General features: G+C 41.2%; 2 protein-coding genes across 3 annotated transcripts in view; both read left to right on the top strand.

The window, feature by feature from the left end:
• fuca2 (alpha-L-fucosidase 2) overlaps positions 1–3,097 on the top strand; it is a 5,306-nt gene extending 2,209 nt beyond the window's left edge. Inside the window, exons 4-7 of one of the 2 annotated variants that reach the window (XM_046062326.1) lie at positions 75–285; positions 1,025–1,215; positions 1,726–1,834; positions 2,720–3,097. In XM_046062326.1, the coding sequence (XP_045918282.1) occupies positions 75–285; positions 1,025–1,215; positions 1,726–1,834; positions 2,720–2,857 (649 nt within the window). In that variant the 3' untranslated portion in view covers positions 2,858–3,097. The remainder of the gene's footprint in view (positions 1–74; positions 286–1,024; positions 1,216–1,725; positions 1,835–2,719) is intronic. The other variant, XM_046062325.1, reaches the window with a different exon arrangement.
• A 403-nt stretch (positions 3,098–3,500) lies between these two features.
• On the top strand, positions 3,501–19,015 carry hivep2b (HIVEP zinc finger 2b). Its single transcript, XM_046063279.1, has 6 exons — positions 3,501–3,592; positions 12,329–16,308; positions 16,981–17,138; positions 17,293–17,468; positions 17,999–18,097; positions 18,186–19,015. The coding sequence occupies exons 2-6, from the start codon at positions 12,433–12,435 to the stop codon at positions 19,013–19,015; spliced, it is 5,139 nt and encodes a 1,712-aa protein (XP_045919235.1). The 5' UTR covers positions 3,501–3,592; positions 12,329–12,432.
• The last annotated feature ends 318 nt before the right edge of the window (positions 19,016–19,333 follow it).

Here is a 19,333-nt window from a genome sequence, read left to right as displayed (position 1 = left end):
ATACAGTTGGATTAATTTGTTTAAAATGTTTAATTTACATAGTTAGTGGGATATTAACCTGTATTCCTTCACAGTCCTGTACGAGACACAGTGGTGACGAATGATCGCTGGGGCTCTGGCTCCATCTGCACCCATGGTGGATATTACACCTGTGCTGATCGCTACCAGCCAGGACACCTGCTCAAACACAAATGGGAAAACTGCATGACCATCGACACAAAGTCCTGGGGTTACAGACGTAATGCTCCTCTCAGTGACTACCTCACAACTGAGCAGCTTGTAGCGGTGAGAGTTGAACTGCTCCATCTAAAACAAAGTCATTACACATGATTAAATGGCTTTTATGGATATACATACATACATATATATATATAGATTGAGATTTTCAAACCATTTCCACATAAAACGCAAGACATGGTATTTTTGACATATATCACTTTTTCACATTTAATCAAATCACACTAATTGGTTGACAAAACAAGATCAGTTCAAGGTCCACTTATTCAGTTGTTCTGGGGCTTTCACCCGTATCACACTTCATCAGCAGATGGAGAATGCTTCCTTATTTGAAAATGTTCCGTTTTACAGAACAAGTGAGAAAGAGGACCTTGAGTTGCGATTGTTGTTTTTTTTTTTCAGGGTCTGCTGTTGAGACAGACCAGTGGTTGTATGTGGAAAAACAAAAAAACAAACACATTTTCCATAAACCCTAATTACTGTTTATTTTCAAGTTTATTTAAGAAAATAAACATGTAAAAAGTATTTTTACCTGTACTCTGCAAGTTTTAGTCCTGTTTACTCTGACAGAACAGTGCCCTCCAGCTGTAAGGAAGTATTTGTGCAGTAAAGTCTTTTCTATAAAACCCAACTTGGTGCCACAGCACAGACTGGAGGCTGAGAGACGGTCCCAGTCTTCACTGTGATGGTTTTGTTTGTTTAGACTAATTATGCTAATGCGTCAAAATGAACCTGTTATTATGTATTGATGTTAAAACAGCATCTTTAACACCAATGTGTGTTGCAGACATTGGCGGAGACTGTGTCCTGTGGGGGTAACCTGCTGATGAACATCGGTCCAACACACGATGGGAGGATCGCCCCCATCTTTGAGGAGCGTCTGAGGCAGATGGGTCAGTGGCTGGAGGTCAATGGGGAGGCCATCTACAACACAACCGCATGGCGGGCTCAGAATGACACGGTCACTCCCAACGTATGGTGGGTTTTCATTTGCTTTTGTATAATATGTTTGGATTGCAGTGACCAACACTTGGTCATTTCAGCGTGTAGATGATTTTCTAAGGACATTTATACTATAGATTAGATTTCATCCCCCTTTTTGTTCTAGATATTAAAAACAAAACAAAAACAAATCCTTGTACAGAATGTGAAGGGATGATTTCTGCCAAAAGTTTCTTAGTAAAGTTCAGGCACTACATATTACTGTGTGTAAGATGTAGCATGTGATTTCACTGATGATGGTGTAGGTCTTTATTGTGTTTGTTTGTTGTTAGTGTATGTCACCTGGATCTTTGCTAACTTTACATACATCTTGTGTAGTTGTGTGTGATTTAATGTCCTCCTTCTCATACTGTTAAACAAACCAAAGTGTTTGAGATATTGTTAGTTATATTTTCTAAGCTCACACAGCAGCCTATGTAGTAATAATAAATATACTGTATGTATTGTATATTTTGAAAGATCCTGAATTGGCCAAATCATCAACAGGTACACTTTCAGACCACAGGAAAAGAGCATCTTTGCCGTTTTGCTGAAGTGGCCCAATAATGGATCAATGATTCTGAGTGAACCTGTGGTTACACAAGGGCAGACTCAGGTAAGACTACAACCAGAGAGATATACTGGTCAAGTTGTTAGCTTATTGCCAAAAAATACTGTAGGTATCAGCATATATGGCCGCTGCTAAAGATGATGAACAGTGCCGCATAACATACAGTAGTTTGTCCACCATTAAAAAATGTCCTGCTCAGTACATAACTTGATCACAAGATTTAATGGAATCCTTATCAAGAAATGTATGTTATGTGTTAATTTTTAATAAATATTGTCCGAGAAATCCTGTTTGGATTTCTCTAAACTTTCAAACACCAATATCGGTGATCAACCAGTCTCACAATAATTAAATTCTTTATGGTGTGTTAGTAGCCGCTAGGTAACTCACTCTTAGTGGTAGAGAAGCATGCCAGGGCTCCAAGTAACTTTTTTTTTCCATTTATTTAATAATTATTTTCTCAATGAATTGATTCATAGGGATTTAAATGTCTGAAAATTGTGAAAACTGCACACCAGTGTTTCTCTGACCAACTGTCTCAAAATAATTCAGTTTACAATTAAATAAAACAGATGAAAATCAGCAAATCTTCACATTGGGGATGCTGACTGGAACAAGTTTTTAAAAGAGATGCCATAATTTTCTGACAATTGATTAATCTGCAAAGAAAACCAAACAAGTATTGCTGGTTTTAAAGACTGTTAGAGTGCAGCTGTGGTCACTGAGGAACCTCCATCCCATTAGCAGAGAAAGAAATGACTGGCCAGTATTTAATTAAAGCTCAATATATCTGCAAACCGGTCTAACCCTGCTAGAATGTCCAATTAGCGCACTGTATCCTGGGAAATTAAGTTGTCTCGCAGTTCTTGTTTCTCCCTTTCTGTCAACATGTCAACCTTGTTCATGTGTTGCTTTTGTTTCTAAAAAAAGGTAGTGCTTCTCGGTCACGGGTCTCTGCAGTGGGAGCCTGTAAAGCCCAGTGGACTGCGGGTTCTCCTGCCCCAGCTGTCCTTCAGCCAGATGCCATGCCAGTGGGCCTGGACACTGAAACTGACAGGTGCCACCTAAAGGGAAACCAGATCACGTGAGGAGGAACAGACAAAGCTGCAAGCTAGAGAGAAAGACCCAGCGATTAATATGTTTAAATAACGGAACACAACCCATAAAATGCACTGGACTGTCTGTGACATGCACTTTTACAATATGGTAAAAGGGTGTTTTTGAAGTACATATGCTGGGAGTAAACATTCATCAAATCACTGTTGTTTTTGTATTGGTTAATTATTAGGATTAAAGCCTTATGTTCAAGCTCAGTTTCTTAATTTTGAGACATGAAAGTGATTTTAGTGTCAAAGTCAAGTCATTTTTGGGAAATATGGCATGTTTTTCTGCACTTTGTAATTTAAACGTACATGTCTGCAGCACTTATCAATGTGGTGTTTGTTTTATATGCTAAGGAATGTTTAAAATAAAATAGTCTTCAAACACCATACTTTTGTAATATAATATTTGCATGTGAAAAAAATAATAGAATAGAATAACCCTAAAATAAATAACGGGTATCAGACTTGTGCACCGCTGATCAAGTCCTCTCAGTTATAGCGCTCTGTTAACGCCCCCTGCTGCTTACATATTTAATAGCACCCCAGCCGTGCGGGACATTTTAAAGCACGCTGACGGCGCAAACCTGATCTCTGCACCCCTGCTGTGCACAGGCGATCCAGGAAAACAAGATTCGGGTCGTGCATCAGAAAAATGTCGGTGAAATGAAGTTACTTCTGCACGTTGCACAATGACTGACTGGTAAGCCTCTCTTGCACGCTGCTTCACACCGCGGTCATTGTGTGTTTTAAGGCCGTAATTGTGTGTTTCTTCCTCCGTCGATCCACAATAGCAAGAGGTGTATTTGTCACCTAAGATGGTGAGTCCGGTGCAGGGCAGATCTCTCTGTTGTGTCTCCTCTCTGTTGCACGCCTTTAAGGTGGGAGGTCCCTGTTCTTCAAATGTTCCATGACGTGCAGATGGGGGGTTTGCAAGGGGTTCTCAGGTCCGTGCATTACCCCCCTTCAACAGGCTATCCCCAGCATGGGACCCGCACATGACAGCTGATCCCCCTAACAACAACAACAACAACAACAACAGAATGATGCGAGAATGCAAATCATGTGTGGACAAATGTAAAGTAGATTGGACATACAGTAGAGCTGTACGTCACTCATTTTTAACATTTAGCTGACATGTTTATTATATTTTAAGTCAGTGTTTGTAAAATGCAAGTGAGCAGACAACTAAAGCTTAAATTTGGGATAAAATTAACAGCCCAAATATGAAGCTGTGGCATATGAAAGGTAAGGCTAAAACAAATAAATCATAGGAAATACAGTGGAATTGTATCGTATTGTATTTGATCAAAGCATGACATTGTTTTAAAAAGGTTTGTTGTCAAAATAAATGCTTTTAGGAATTGTAATCAAAGATGAACAAAATTAATGTTTGTAGGGTTTCTTCTAATGTAGGACTGCAACTAATGATTATTTTCATTAGTGATTAAATGGTTGTTTATTTTCTTGTAAAAATGTAAAAAAAAAAAAAACGGTGCACATGCAATTTCCAAAAGCCAAGTGTTGAAATTGCTTGTCTTGTCCAAACAAGAGTCCCACATGCAAACACATTAGGTTTAGTATCATAGAGCACTAATCATTTTAAATGCATTTTATTTTCCTGAATGAAGGATTCATTGTTTGGATTAATTGTCCATTAAATGTCAGAAAAATAGTGTCAAATATCTTCATAATTTCTCAGAGCCAAGAGTTATATTCATTCATTTTTCTCTCCACTGAATAGTGTTTTGTTTTTACTAATCCATTTAGCTCTTGTCTCATGTTATACATATCATAGGAGTTAAACGGACCGCGCTACATTGAACATCAGTTTTACATTTGATTTTTCATACATTTATCATGTTGTGATATCTAAATCAATGCAGCATTTTATATTACAGACCCAGAGAATATTTGCCCATGTATGATTTTATGATGATTTACAATGTACTTGCTATACAATGTACAATGCTCTATTTTAATGTAAGTATAATAACACGTTAAGTAAATATGTGATCACATCTTGATGCACTGTGTGGCTGAAGCCCATTTTCTCCACTCATTTCTGCAGTCTTGGTGATGTAGTCTGTGGTGGTAATTATATATGTAGACAGGAACTGGGAAACTGCAACAGACATTGGCACGGTTGCCATGGAAACACACAATCATGTCAGATTATATTCAGGTACTGCTCTGATAATGGTGATAAGTATGCCTGGTTTGAGAGGCTGACTTAAAGAGACGGATTGATGAAACGATGGTCGATGGATGGAAAAGTGAATCAGGTGAAGTTTGTTTTTTATGAATAAATGATGCATTGAGGAAAAAATGAAGACTTGCAGGGGGTGGGGGTAGGTTTTATACAGTTGTTTATTGGTGTTTGCATCAGCAGTGTGTTCAACCTGCAGTGTTGAGTGCCCCCTGTAAGCGATATCTCAGTCAGCCATATGACAGCCACTACAGCCAGCAGGGAGGAAAACCTCATTCCTTCCATTCATAAACATTCCCCCTCTGTGTGTGTGTGTGTGTGTGTGTGTTGTCCCCTCTGTGTCTCTCCCCTCCCATCTGTTGTACCACTAATATCATTAGAGGCCTACTAGTAGTCGGGTGCATGTGTGGCATTCAATCACATGCAAATTTGCGGCAGATTTGAGCCAGTCAGCAGAGCCGCGGTGTAGCTTAAGATAGTGGAAATGCCAAGCAGTATGGAACATCCTGGGGGACAGACCATTATATTTATAGAGATGGGTGACTTGACCTTCACTGCACATTGAGTATCAGCCATTTTAGTGCCGCTCCTCTAGATACTGAATACAGCATAATGGATCTCAGCTGCACTGCAGTTAGTTAGCTTCAACTTCATCTTCGGCTTGTTAGAGGCTATATCTAATAATAGCTCTCTGCAATTCCATACTGTGGAGGCACTCAATACACAGCCTCTGTATTCATTGCTTTTTGTTCTAAAGGAAATGCACTGTGAAATTACAGTTTTGCTGTGCAAGAAATAAAGGCTTGCCACTTGGGTAGGATTCTGAACTCTGAAGTGAAGTTCAACTATAAGTCGTTACATAAGTTTAAAGCCTTTATTCTGCTGTGTAAGCATTATGTTAAGAGTAAGACCTCTGTTAAATGTGCCTTACCCATAGCCCAAAGCAAGGACTCCTATTCATAGAGGCAACCAGTTGTTCTCACCCAATGGCACTGAGTGAAACTGAGGAGGATGGTCAAACCGGGTGAAGTATTTATAGTTGTGTAAATTATATTGTGTTGGTTAAAGTTTTACACAAATGACGAAGTTGAAGTGGTCATAAATCCATCAAAATCAGAGAAAAGACCCAGTTTGTTGTATTAAGCATCAAAAAAATTGAGAACAGCTTCCTAACAAAATATGCTAGAAATTGTATGCATGTATCCAACCATCACCTTAAAATTAAAATGAAGGTCAAATTCAGTGGTATGTTACTTGTTCTACCTGTGGATGGTCCAGGCGGTGCTCAGGCAGAGCATCTAATCTCACATAAGTTTTGCATGTAAATCACATACAAATCTTTATCTGCAGAGTAACTGCACCACTCAAATACATGCGGTGCAGAAAAAACTACAATAGATACAGTTCAAGGTAATACAAAATGCAAATACTAATATAAGTGAATTACAAGTAGTTCATTATTGTACTTAAGTAAATGACCATTACATACAGTATCAGTTAGAAATACTCAGATCCTTTACTTAAGTAGCAGTACTAAAATGTGATAAAAAGTATTAAAATCCATGTGAGTGTTATAATATTGTATAGTATGTTCTTGTAGTATTATTACTGATGCTTTAAAAGTTAGACTGTGTAACTTTTTAAAGATAATATAACACATTCATCCTCTTACAAATGAAGTCTTGAATTCATTGTCAATTAAACACATCTTCAGTGCAATACACTGATTGTACCACAGGTTTACCTGATAATAACGTACTTTGTCTGGTGTGACCATGGTGGATATGGTGGCAAATGGTAATGTTAACAAATTTTATATTAATATTGCTGTGTAACTGCATTTCAGAGTCAATTTAATCTGTTATGCTACATTTACCGTTATCCTGTAATTGTAGTTTGTGTCTTGCTTCAAATATAAGTAGCAATTTAAAGCTGTAGACAGTGAAAGTAGAGCTCATTTTAAATACTATATACAGTATACTGTAGTTCAATCCTTAACAATGTTTATACTATATGTAAAATATCTGAAAAGTAGCCTAACTGTAATTTTAGCTGTCAAATAAATGGAGTAAAAATGACAAGTACAAGTACGGTAACTCAAAATTGTACTTAGGCACAGTGTTTGAGTAAATGCACCAAATCTTTTAGTTGCCTGTCCAGGTCATACATTGTAAAACATTACAGACCAATGTAGTTCCATTCAACTTACTTATTTTTAACTCAAAGAGTTCTGACAAGTTTTGAATTTTGAACTCAAATTTATGAGTTTTGGAAAGTTAAACATTCATTAATTCATTGTGTTGACTGTGTGAGACTTCTGTTGATTAAACTTGCGAATATAAGTTATCAGTTGAAAAAAAGGCTTAGTTGCTACATCTTTTGAGTTTGAGAGAAACAGACATAGTCAACTAATTATTAGGGTTGAACGAGTACTCAGTTGAAACGAGTATCCGGTACAGATACTTTTACAAGTATGAGTATCATCATAGTAAAATGTGTCAATATCTGTTTTCTAATAAACTATCAATATAGGGACCTTTTTTTTAAAAAAACAAACAAAAAAACAATTACTTTTGTAATCAAAAATATTTTTCTGAAGCTTTTCTGTAAATAGTTTTCTAATAAATATAGCAACTTCTGATGAACCCATACCAATTTCAGGCTTAAATAACTTCCAGTTAGTCCCGCCCACGTCCAGGTTGAGCCTCGCCCATTCCAACTACAAATACAGAAAGTTTAATTTGCTGAACAGATCAGCTCAAGGGGGTGTAAGCGAGGTAACAAAGGGTGTGGCGTGAGCGAGGGGCGTGGTGTACTTCAATGTTCATCAGACAAGAAGGCGGGATTTAAAGAAGAAGAAGTCAATAGCTGTTTCTCAAGTTTGGACTTCTGTACTTGGAAGTTCGGACTTGGCAAGTTTGGCTCGGGAGTACTAGGGATGGGAGCACGCAATCCGCAGTCTGCAATTGGAACAGCAGCGGACTTGATGATGGCAGGTCCCGTTAGCGGGCGGGACCTCACATCTCCTAAAACGTCGGATCAAATTTTCAGATCAGCTCTATCTTAAGAAATCAATCACAAATTTGGAGTTTAAACAACTATATTCATATATATACACAACTATATTCATATATATATACAATATCGGAGTTTAAGTTTATAAATGTTTCCAGACCTTTGTGCCAGTGTGACATTTATTTAGTATTAATGGAAGAAATTTGCAATGTTAATATTTTTTTCATGTCAATAGTAGGCTATGTTTGAATTGCTTGTTATACTTCCCCAGATCACTTTAACATTTAGCTTGTGGAAACAAGAACAACTTTTATTTTCAGTCTTTATGCTAATGCTATGACTCCCTGCTACATTTGTATAATATAGTGTTGTTAATCAAGTATTTTTTGTGTGTGAACTATTTTGAACTTTGACCGCGGTGTGCGCGCGAGCTCGGCAAGAGTTGTTCAACACAGCAACAAACTGCCCTGATGCGGCAGAAGCCATTGAAAATAATGGGTTTCATAGTGCAGCAGTGCTGTCGTTGTGGTCTGTCTGAAAGGCCCTTTATACATTTAAACTGAAACAAATTTGGACATAAAATCCACTTAACTTGAAATGGAAAGTTTGGTATAAATGTAGTTAAGTTGTTTTAACTTGAAACTACGAGTTAGAATAATGAAGAAATGTATGTATAATAAATGTACCAAACAGAACAATACAAAATGTGGCTCTGGGTTTATAAAAATAGCATTAAAGTGTTTAAACTTTGGTAATCATATAACGAGGAAGTTATTGAGAAGATTTTCAAAAGTTATGGCGTTCACGTAGAAGCTGTAATAGCACCATGTCACACTGAACTCATCTGATTCACAGGATGAGGTTTGCAGCTGCACATAATCTGCAGTATTGTCCTAGTTTTTGCCGTGTTAATGACACCCTCATCACGACTCTCTCCATTCACAAAGCAAATCCTGTCGTGATGGGAAGAACTGGCTCTGAACAGGCTGTGGGTGTCTCAGAATTCAGAGAACATGTCTAATTTTTGCAGCATGCTCACAGCCAGCCACATGCTGTCTTTTCATTGAGTTCCTCTCAATATACAAACTGAATAGGCACGCTGTAGGAAATGTATATTCAGAGCTGCTGTACCATGTGATTAGTGTCTTTCGAAGCACTTGTCACTTTTGCTTTTCTCCTCTGCTCTGCTTATATTCACATGCTTTGTCCAACTGATGTGTATACAGTAGATCATAATAGTACATAATAGTATATGTTTGTACCTGAATTAATGTCTTCATCCAGATCACACAATGTCAGGCTGAAATAAATAATTGAATCTAGGGATGAATGAACTCCTGCTATCTAAAAAGGTGATGTTTAGATCTTTGATCATGATATCTGACTCCCCACTTTGTGTGTAGTGTGGGGCAGCTGCTGCTGTGCTTTGAAACACAGTGAGAGAGGAAAAGCGTCCTTTAACGTGGGCTGTTGTGTAATCCCTCCCAGGGCCCCTTTGCTATTTTTGTGCCTGGGTCCGCACGTCACGGTTGGGTATTTTCTCTGGTGACTAGCTCGCATCAATAGATCTTCTAATGTACACCCAGTCAGCCAGCAGCTTCATGACTGATGGGACTTTACCTTGCTAATTTATTTCATTATTGTTGCCCAGGCATGAGGAGAATGGCAAAACGGACTATGCAGTATGAGGAATGTCACATGTGACTGTCGATATGGGACAGGGGACTATTCAAATGTCAGGTTTGTATGAGGATTATATTTGATATCTGAATGTCAGCTGCTGTATGAACCGCGGCTTTCTTCCCATCAGACCGAGTGCTTTATGTCATTCTGATCACCGTGAGAGCTGTTGATTCTGCATGCTATGTGCTATGTTACTGTTAGAGTACCACAGAGGGTTTTACCATCCAGCTTCACTGAAGCCGGTCATCTCCTTATGATATTTATGGATTTGTTGTCAGCGTGAGGCTTCATGCCTGTTCCCTTTAATGGCCAACTTAGCCTCTAATGATGTAATGCAGCGGCATAACGATGCTCTCCATAGCCAGCATTTGTTTGCTCATTCTCCTCTCTCGTGTGTGGAAAGCAGTAAGGGATGTGCCCCTTGAATGTGTGCTGTTCAAATAAATCTCTCCATTAAGTCATTTCTCTATCCATGCGGACGTACTGTACCACAGTCAGCCCACAATCGTCCTGAAATACACCTACTGCCACCCACCTGCCTCCTGTTGTTGCACGTCATTGCTGCTGTGTCATATATTTTCGTAAAGGTTAGTGCTTGTTGCCGGGAGCGAGAGAAATTTGCAGTGAAAGGTCTGCTGGTACAGTCTTTGTACAAAAAAACTGGCTGAATCTGTTGAGAGACTTGTCAGTGAGACTCTTGAATATGTCGACTCTGTTCCCTCTCTATCGTGCTTAGTTCAAAGGTATGCATTGTTTCTGAGGGTCTTATCTCGCTGTCACTCTGCACCCATATTCGCCTTCCCTCCTCTCGTAGCTCACAGAGGATGGAAACTAAGCAATGAGGTCAGATCGACCTTGAAAGGGAGCTCCCTACCGGGCCTCTGAATTGTGTTACCCCCAGGCACCCCACTTAGTTGACCTCCGTAAACCTCCTCGTTAAAACGTGGATCGTTCCAATCTGAGGCAGCTCTCGCTATCCTTCATACGCCGTCATTATTTTTTCTCTACCCTGCTGTGGAAGAAACCCTTAAATCTGTCCGAAAGCACAGCTGCTGAATCATAAACAGCCAACAGAGGCAATGTGCATTTGCAAAAAGGAGAGATTATCATCCTCACAGCTGCTTTCAAGCATCTCTTGGCATCTCAAGAGTCACCTTGGATTCGTATCCTCTGGTTTATGCCTGAGGAGTGTGTGGTGTGCTAACAAAGAAAGAGAGGGAGTGAGAGAAAGAGAGTGAGAGTCGGAGGATGTCCTAATTAAGGGGAACTCAGAGGGTTTGAACCAGATAATCTTACATAACCTCGTTATGGGAGGACACAGCATTTGATACTGAGAAGATGGAAATGACGTGCCCTCAGAGACCCATCCCCATGATATGAGACGAAAGTATAGTGGCAAGAGCAATTCACTTTAACCGTGGGGCTGCAGATGAGTGTGGCATGTTTAGGTACAGGACGGCATGTGGTCCCGTGCAGCTCAGTGTGGAGATGATGATACCAGTAACACAGACAGATTAAAGGGTTTAAATCCCACCAAACACAAAGAACCTGAAGATGTTATATAAAGTTAGGCAGAACAGTTTGGTGTTTTATATAGATATCGCATCAAAGGTGCTCATCACATTTCATTGTCCATAGTCTGATACCTGTGTGTGTGCTGGCATGCATCGACACACATACTGTACTTTTAATACATTATGTGCCCCATATTCTGCAGAGTTATTAGTATTTTATTAGGGTAGATAATCTTCACTTATTTTGGCAGGCAAACCTCCACTGAAGTTTAGATATTTGTAATAGCCTACAATGTTGACAAAACTGAAAAGCAGAATCTGGGAAATAGAATAATGAAAGTACCTGTGTGCTATACTGTAGATATTTCACAGCTAAGCTCATAATGCATGTAGTTTTAAAAAATATATATTAATAAGAAGGTGGTTGTCTGACCATTCATTAACTTATGTACAGGAATTTTCACTTAAAATAGTGAATATTCTAATAAAAGTGACATTTTGCATTAAGGAAAAGGAGTTGATTTTGAGATTGTTGAAGCTTGTTGAAAGGAGATGATGCTGCACAAAATAAACATATTCAACCATTCATGACACACATGCTACAGTAAAAGCATACATGTGCCTTAAATACCTACACACATCTATGCACCTTCACAGGGTTTCAGCAAATTTGGGGCCTCTGCCAGTGTTGACAAGAGGTAGATTTTTTTTAGTTTTTTAGAGGCTGTTAAGAGAAATTATTTTTTCCATTCCTGCTGTGATGGAGCTCATTATGAACTTTATACTCCAATTTTATGAGGAGGACTTTTGGGAAACAGCCTTGATTAGCTGTCACTCTCAGGGAGGGGATTTGAACTGAGATTTAACAGTGGAATTGATTGTTGGGGGTAAACGTTCTTCACATTTTTTTTGTCTTTATAACCCTCGTGTTTCTTAATGTGCTCCTAGTTTAGAGTATTGTTTTTTCATACATCATATTTGAGTTATCTAATTGTCACTTCTGTCCGATTTCTTTCAGGTGACCCTTCCCCGCAGTCAGTTCACATGTATGTTAATATCACTCCAGTTACCTAACAGATAGTGTCCTTGCAAATCGATCCCAAAGAAAGTGACATTGGATTCATGGAGTCACTTGAAACTACTGCAGGGGTGAAAAGCTCCGCCGAGGGTCAGGACAGAAATGTTGCACAGAAAAAATGCACCTCAGAGGCAGTACAGACTAAAGGGAGTCCATCAGTCGAACTGGAAGGCAAGGGGTGGCACCAACAACTGCAAGAAGGTCAGAGCAGAGACACGTGTTTTACAGAAATGTCTGACTCAGGGAAATCACTGCAATTAGAACATCAACACTCCCAAACCCAGTCCACAAGCCATCAAGACTATGAGGTGTCTTCATATCCACTACAGTCCACAAAACTGTTTTCCAGTGGCAGACAGAAAACTGCCGGTCACTTAGTTTCAGCACAGTCCCCGGGACCTGCATCTCACAGGAAGTCTACCAGTTCACCTGAAGTCCAACAACAGTGCTCCCATGCAGGGATGGATCTGCTGTCAGAGACTGTGTGTAAGGTGGAACAGAAACACCAAAAGCCTGGGAAGTATGTTTGTGATTACTGTGGAAGGGCATGTGCCAAACCCAGCGTGCTTAAGAAACATATTCGCTCACACACTGGGGAACGGCCCTATCCATGTGTCCCCTGCGGATTCTCCTTCAAAACCAAGAGTAATTTATACAAACACAGAAAGTCCCATGCTCATTTGGTCAAAGCTGGAACAGTGCCACTCTCAGAACTTGGTTCTTACAATGCCAACACAGACCAGGGATCTTTTGAAGGGGAAGGAGAGTTATTCTCTGATGCTGAACAAAGCACGGACACGGACGAGGACACTCTTAACGACCCGCTGCTGCTGCTGGAGTCTCCAGCGGAGGGATCAGATAACACTGCTGTAAAGGTACTAAATCTCATTGCTCAGAAAAAGGGAGCCACGTCAATGTCAACTCAGGATGGTTCATCCCAGCCCCAAGAAATCAATGCACCTCCTGCCGCTGCCGAGGCTAGCCGTGCAATTCAATCTTGCACGATCAAACAGAGGCTCGCACTTCGGCTGTCTGAAAAACGAAGCAGCGACTCCGACAACAATCTGTCCCTCCCAAGTCAGTCCAGCAAGGGCAGCACGGACTCTGGCTACTTCTCGCGCTCCGAGAGTACCGAGCACCAGACGGGTCCTCCAAATACTAATGCGAAGTCCTATCAAGAAATTATGTTTGGGAAGTGCTACAGGCCAAGCCCTAAACAGACAGCAGCTTTTGTGGCTTGCAGCACAGAGGCAAGTGAATATACCGGGAAACGCTCAGAGAAAGGTGTTTCCCGCGTTTTCACCCAAGAAAAAGACACTGTTGAGTCAATCAAAATAAACACAAAGTCATTCACAAGGGAAGAGGTAAAAGAACCCCTTTTAGACACTGGCTCTGATGTGGGGCCTCTAATCAGAAGCAACTCAATGCCAACATCGTCAGCAGTGTGTCTCACTATGCCTCAGGCCCTCAGAGGCAGCCATTCATTTGATGAGAGAACAAGCACTGGGGGCATGAGGAGACTCAGGCGACAAGCTGCTTTTGAACTCTCTGCACATGATGGCCACGCAGACACTGATAGCCATGGAAAGATGATCGAGAGTAGCATTTCACCCTCAGGATTGGAAATGGAAAATTACCCCTCCATGGCATCTAATATGAGCCATCAGAGACATGCAATGGAACTGGCAACACGTAAGCGCCGGAAAGAGAAGAGGGAAGAGGAAGATTTGCCAGGTCAATATGAGGGCCATCATGAACAGGGTGAAGACATGTTTGATTCAGGCAAGGACTATGATTCAAAACAAGCAGCAGCTGGTATTATGGCATTAGGAAAAGGACATTCTTCAAGTATGCTAACACAGATGGACAAGTGTGACATGGACATATCAGTGAGCCTTGAAATGTCTGGTCGAAAAACTTTAGGGAATGTAATTTCTGTTATCCAGCACACAAACTCAATAAACAGGCCTCACTCTGAACAGTCAGAATCATACAAGTACCATGGGCAGAGACAGGAAAGTATTTCTTCATTTCAAGCCATGGAGGCAAGTGAATCATATGAGATGGAAATGAGTGATAGTAGGCTGAGGCAATCATTTCAAATGGGCCCCAAACTTGTGCGGCAGCCCAACATACAAGTCCCAGAAATTAGGGTCACAGTAGAGCCCGACAGTCCAGAAAAAGCTCCGGAGGTGCAGGTGAAGGAGCCAGAGAAGCACGTGGAGGAGTTTCAGTGGCCTCAAAGGAGTGAAACTTTAGCACAATTCCCTCCAGAAAAGCTGCCTCCAAAGAAGAAAAGGCTACGCTTAGCTGATATCGAGCACTCCTCTGGTGAATCCAGTTTTGAGTCTGCCTGCACCAGTCTCTCCCGCAGCCCGAGCCAAGACAGCAACTTATCTTATAGCTCCACCTTCTCCTTTGACAGGGAGGAGAGCTTGAAGTCAGTCTCTCCAGCTAGGCAGGATGAATTTGGCAAACCACTAGAGCTCTTAGCTGTGCCAGGGAGTGGGCACTCCCTCTCTGTGCTCAGCCAGCGTCAACAGCATGAAATGAGACGCTCCTCCTCAGAGCAGGCGCCGTGTAACTTGCGCAAGGAGTTCCCAGAGGTACGCAGCATATCATTTGACTATGGCAGTCTTTCTCCAACATCCAAAGTTAGACACGTGGACATCAGTGCTGGCCACTCGGCTGTGAGGGAGAGAAGGAGGGGCAACTTGGTGCGACAGGAGTCACTGAATATGGACACTGAGGCAACACAAGTCCCATCACAAGTGTTTCCGCATTACCTCAGCAGCACCTCCCCTCCATTCACATCAGCTGCTGTTCTGCCGCAGACTTTGCCAATATTTTCAACAGGGAATACATTTCCCCAGCTGTCACATCCGAGCCTTTTAGTTCCTGTAAGAATACAGACTTATGTGCCATCTTTTGGCAGTATCACATACACTTCAGTATCACAGATTTTGGACAATCAGTATGACATTGTTAGTTCCACTACATCCACTTCTCAGAATCAAACTTCACGTTTGTCTGGAAATCTTGATTCTCACAATGTATTAGCTTATGCCAGACCACCTTCGATACACACCCTCAATGTTGAAGCCCTTGATTTGTCATCAGCTAAGCTCAAGACAGGCATTCCTCTCTCTCTGACCTCCAGAACTATCTCAACCACTAACGCCTCCAGTGGTGGTGCAAACAAACGAATGCTATCCCCTGCCAGCAGCCTGGACCTCTTCATGGAGGTCAAGCAGCAAAAACGTGTGAAGGAGGAAAGAATGTTTGGGCAGATTGTAGAGGAGCTGAGTGCTGTGGAGCTGGGGAAATGTAATTTGAGTGAAGAGAAGGGGCATAGGTCAGAGATGCAGGGTGCATCCACACTTCATACTCAGGATGACTCACGTAGGAGTACATTTATCACACTTCAGCAAAAAGTGACAGAGGCCACTGACCACAGACTTGAGTCAGCAATGGAAAGTAGCTCCCTGGAAACCAGCTCACCACTCTACTCCATGATATCAGTCAGCAAAGTGAAAGAAGTTGGCATGGAGAAACGAGTGCAGATGGATATGGTGGCACAGCTGGGTATCAGTCAAGACCTGATCTCAGACTCAGAGCATTCAAGACGGTTATCTCAGTTTCCAAGTCTTCGCACGACAACAGGTGTGAGCTGGTGTTATCTCAACTACACCAAGCCAAGCTGCTCTCACAGCAACGCCCCTTTCTCCTCTGTGTACGCCACCTGGTGTGTGAGTTCCCACAACCCGAACCCTCTGGAACTCAGTACTAGTACTGCTCTGGCTCTGCTGCAGTCCAAAAAGAAGGGAGACAAAGTTATATACACCATTGCCGCCATGTGTCAGCCTGGCACTGGGAAACTGGTTTCATCCCTCATCCTGTGGAGGCAGACCATGGAACAGGTGAGAAAATGATCCCTGATCTCGGCAGTGTTTCTAAAGCCGTCTTAAACATTAGAAGTAAACCCCTATTTATGATATATATATATATATATATATATATATGAATACAAGTATATTTATGACGTAAATACTCATGATCAAGCTGCACAGGGAAGCTGTCTACCTTGGTAGCCCTAAATGTCAGCAAGATATAACTGTTTGAAATGTAGATGCCTTATTACCAAGAATATGGCAAAATCAACCCCTCACTTCTTTTTTCAGAAGGTTCAGTCACAACTGGAAATGCCTGCGGGTTGTTATGATGCTCTAAGCACTGATTCATCACTGCATTTACTGTTTGCAAAAGATAGATGTCTGAAAACACCAGACACCCAAATTATATTCAAGTTAATATCATGTGTCTTGGCAATGGGATGCCTTTCTCCATAGCATTGGATTTAAGCTGATAAATGTATATATTCTCATAGAAAAATCATGCATAACGAAGCGTTCAGAAAAGAAAAACAGGGAGTTATCTGTAGTTTTTTTCTCCAGCAGCAGCATAATTCATGTTTGCAAAACATGCTGTGTAACGGTATGTGTGACATACAATATTGGAAGTATCACATTACATTGTCGATACGGAGTCCACTTAAAATGGATGTTAACAAAATGTTTGCTCATCTGATTCAGCTGCAGAGGAAACCAGAGCCCAAAGAGGTGGACGTCACCTACGGGAAGAAGGTGAAAGACGTCAGCTGCAGAGTGAAAACTACCAAGGAGGAGTGGAAAGAGAGGGAAACTTCCACAACCCAAACAGTACCCACACGCATTAAGATCTTTGAGGGAGGGTCAGTCAAGATTATTGTTATATTAGTTATCATAACACTTGCCATTTCTGCTGACAGCTTGTGCTGCAGCTATTTTAGGATCGATTGTTCCATGCTCTTTTTACCTACTCAGTTTTATGTATTTTTTTATTAGAAGACTGTATCTGTCTTTCAGGTACAAGTCCAATGAGGACTATGTGTACGTCAGAGGCCGAGGCAGGGGGAAATACATTTGCGAGGAGTGTGGTATTCGCTGTAAGAAGCCGAGCATGCTGAAAAAACACATCAGGACCCATACAGACGTGAGGCCATACATTTGCAGAGTCTGCAACTTTGCTTTTAAAACTAAAGGTTAGTATTCTTCAGACTTAAAGACTGGAATGAACAAGGCAGACTTTATAGATGATACATGCAGTAAGGACTAACTAGTTAAGAGTTTTTATTTAAAACAAATGGACGTCTATCAGTGTGTATTTGTGTAAATATCAGATAAAAAAGAATAATCTTTGTGCATATCAGATTTTTTATTTTTTTTAATAACCATTTGCAGCAGCAGCAGTAAATGCTCTGTATATTTTGCTGCTGTTCAGAGGTACTATAGTGCAAAATCAGCAGCACAGTTGCACTGTCTCCTCATTTTTCTCTACACTTTCTTTATTTCTGGTAGATTTTTCTAAACTGGACTTGTGTCACTTATCAGTGATCAACTGATCATTGTAGTCTTGTAGTAGGAAAAGCTTGGACTGTGTGTGAGGACATAACATTTGTTTGAAAATCTGTTTAAACAAATTGGCTCCTTTAAGAACAAATGCTAGTATTTTTCAGTGAAAAATTGTAATGCCAAAAAAGCCTCGCTATCTACTTGTTTTTTCCTTTTACAGGAAACCTGACTAAACATATGAAGTCAAAGGCACACATGAAGAAATGTCTTGAACTGGGAGTGTCAGTTACGATGGATGAAACGGAGCTACAGGAACATGGTAAGACACTGACAAATGTAAAATTCTTGCACATGCATGAGATGTAGCAGAATAAATCCAACTAAACGGATGCGTTTGTCTTTTAAAGTGGACGACATCCAACAAGAGTCCAAAACAGAGGTGGTGATCACAGCCAAACATCAATTCTCTGACGCGGAGGACTCTGACGGCATGGATGAAGAAGTTGATGACATCGATGAAGATGACGACGAGGACGATGAATATGAGGGTGACTCAACGCCAAAGCTGCGTTCAAGAAGCACGAGTCCTCAGCCGTGTGGAGTTACCTCTTTGTCAGTCACAGCCACCGCCTCTGTCCACGGCTATTCCCTCACCTCTCGGGGGACGGGCTTGGACCATAGACCTGTCCTCACAACAGACCAGAGGGAAAAGTCAGTTGATGAAGACTCTCTGACTATGCTGTCTCCAGACCAGGCCAGCTTCCTGTTTGACCCCTACTCTTCTTGTCTGCTCTCTCCTGGTTGGGAGTCTCCCATCAGGGAGCCCTCCCCTTCACGTCTGCGTTACCCGTCCCCGAGGCGAGAACTCTCCCCGCGAGGTCGCTCCTCTCCCAGATGGGATACCTCCCCGCTGAGACCTGGTTCGCCCGGCTTCACACCCATTCAGCACCTCTCCCCAGTCTCAGTTGAACGACCCATGTCTCCTGGTACAGAGCTGTCTGGAAAGCGAGAATCGTCAGTCAGAGGCAGACAGAGAGTTGTGCTGAGGGCGGTTTCACCACGCAGAGGTTCGCATCAACACAAAGGCAGCAGTGATAAAACCAGACACCAGGCAAAGATGGACATGGCTCAACAACAAGGAGCCTTTGGAATGGAAATGGTATGTAGCAAGATGCGTTTTGCACCCACTTCAACTATACCTCTGCCAAATAGGGTTTTAGTAGTGTTTGTCAATTAACAACATATCTTTAAAACATGCTTAGATTTGGATGACATTTGGTGGAAAGTAAAGCATTGGGCAAAGGAACAGGTGATTAGGTTAAGTAAAGGTTCTGAATTTTTAAAGGACTTCTGAACACTTTAAGATCAGTTTGGAACATTTTTCTTTTGAACTCTCACACATATGTTGATCCATGTTTATAAACTTGTGTGTATATATATATATAACTGACACATTTTGAAGGATAAGCCTTGTGATATTCTATAATTTACTTATTGTGAACAAAGCCTGTGTAGCTGAAGTCTGATAAAGCTTATACGCCAGCGAACTCCATTG

This window comes from Micropterus dolomieu, linkage group LG11, assembly GCF_021292245.1.
Source record: "Micropterus dolomieu isolate WLL.071019.BEF.003 ecotype Adirondacks linkage group LG11, ASM2129224v1, whole genome shotgun sequence".
NCBI lineage: Eukaryota > Metazoa > Chordata > Actinopteri > Centrarchiformes > Centrarchidae > Micropterus > Micropterus dolomieu.
Note: the sequence above shows the minus strand (reverse complement) of the source record. Positions and strands in the feature narration are given on the sequence as shown.

Bases quoted from the DNA above. Each gene is read 5' to 3' on its own strand.
- hivep2b (XM_046063279.1), top strand. From the start codon at position 12,433: ATGGAGTCACTTGAAACTACTGCAGGGGTGAAAAGCTCCGCCGAGGGT. The intron at 17,139-17,292 runs GTCAGTCAAGAT...TCTGTCTTTCAG, and splicing joins ATTAAGATCTTTGAGGGAGG to GTACAAGTCCAATGAGGACT. The intron at 17,469-17,998 runs GTTAGTATTCTT...TTCCTTTTACAG, and splicing joins CTTTGCTTTTAAAACTAAAG to GAAACCTGACTAAACATATG.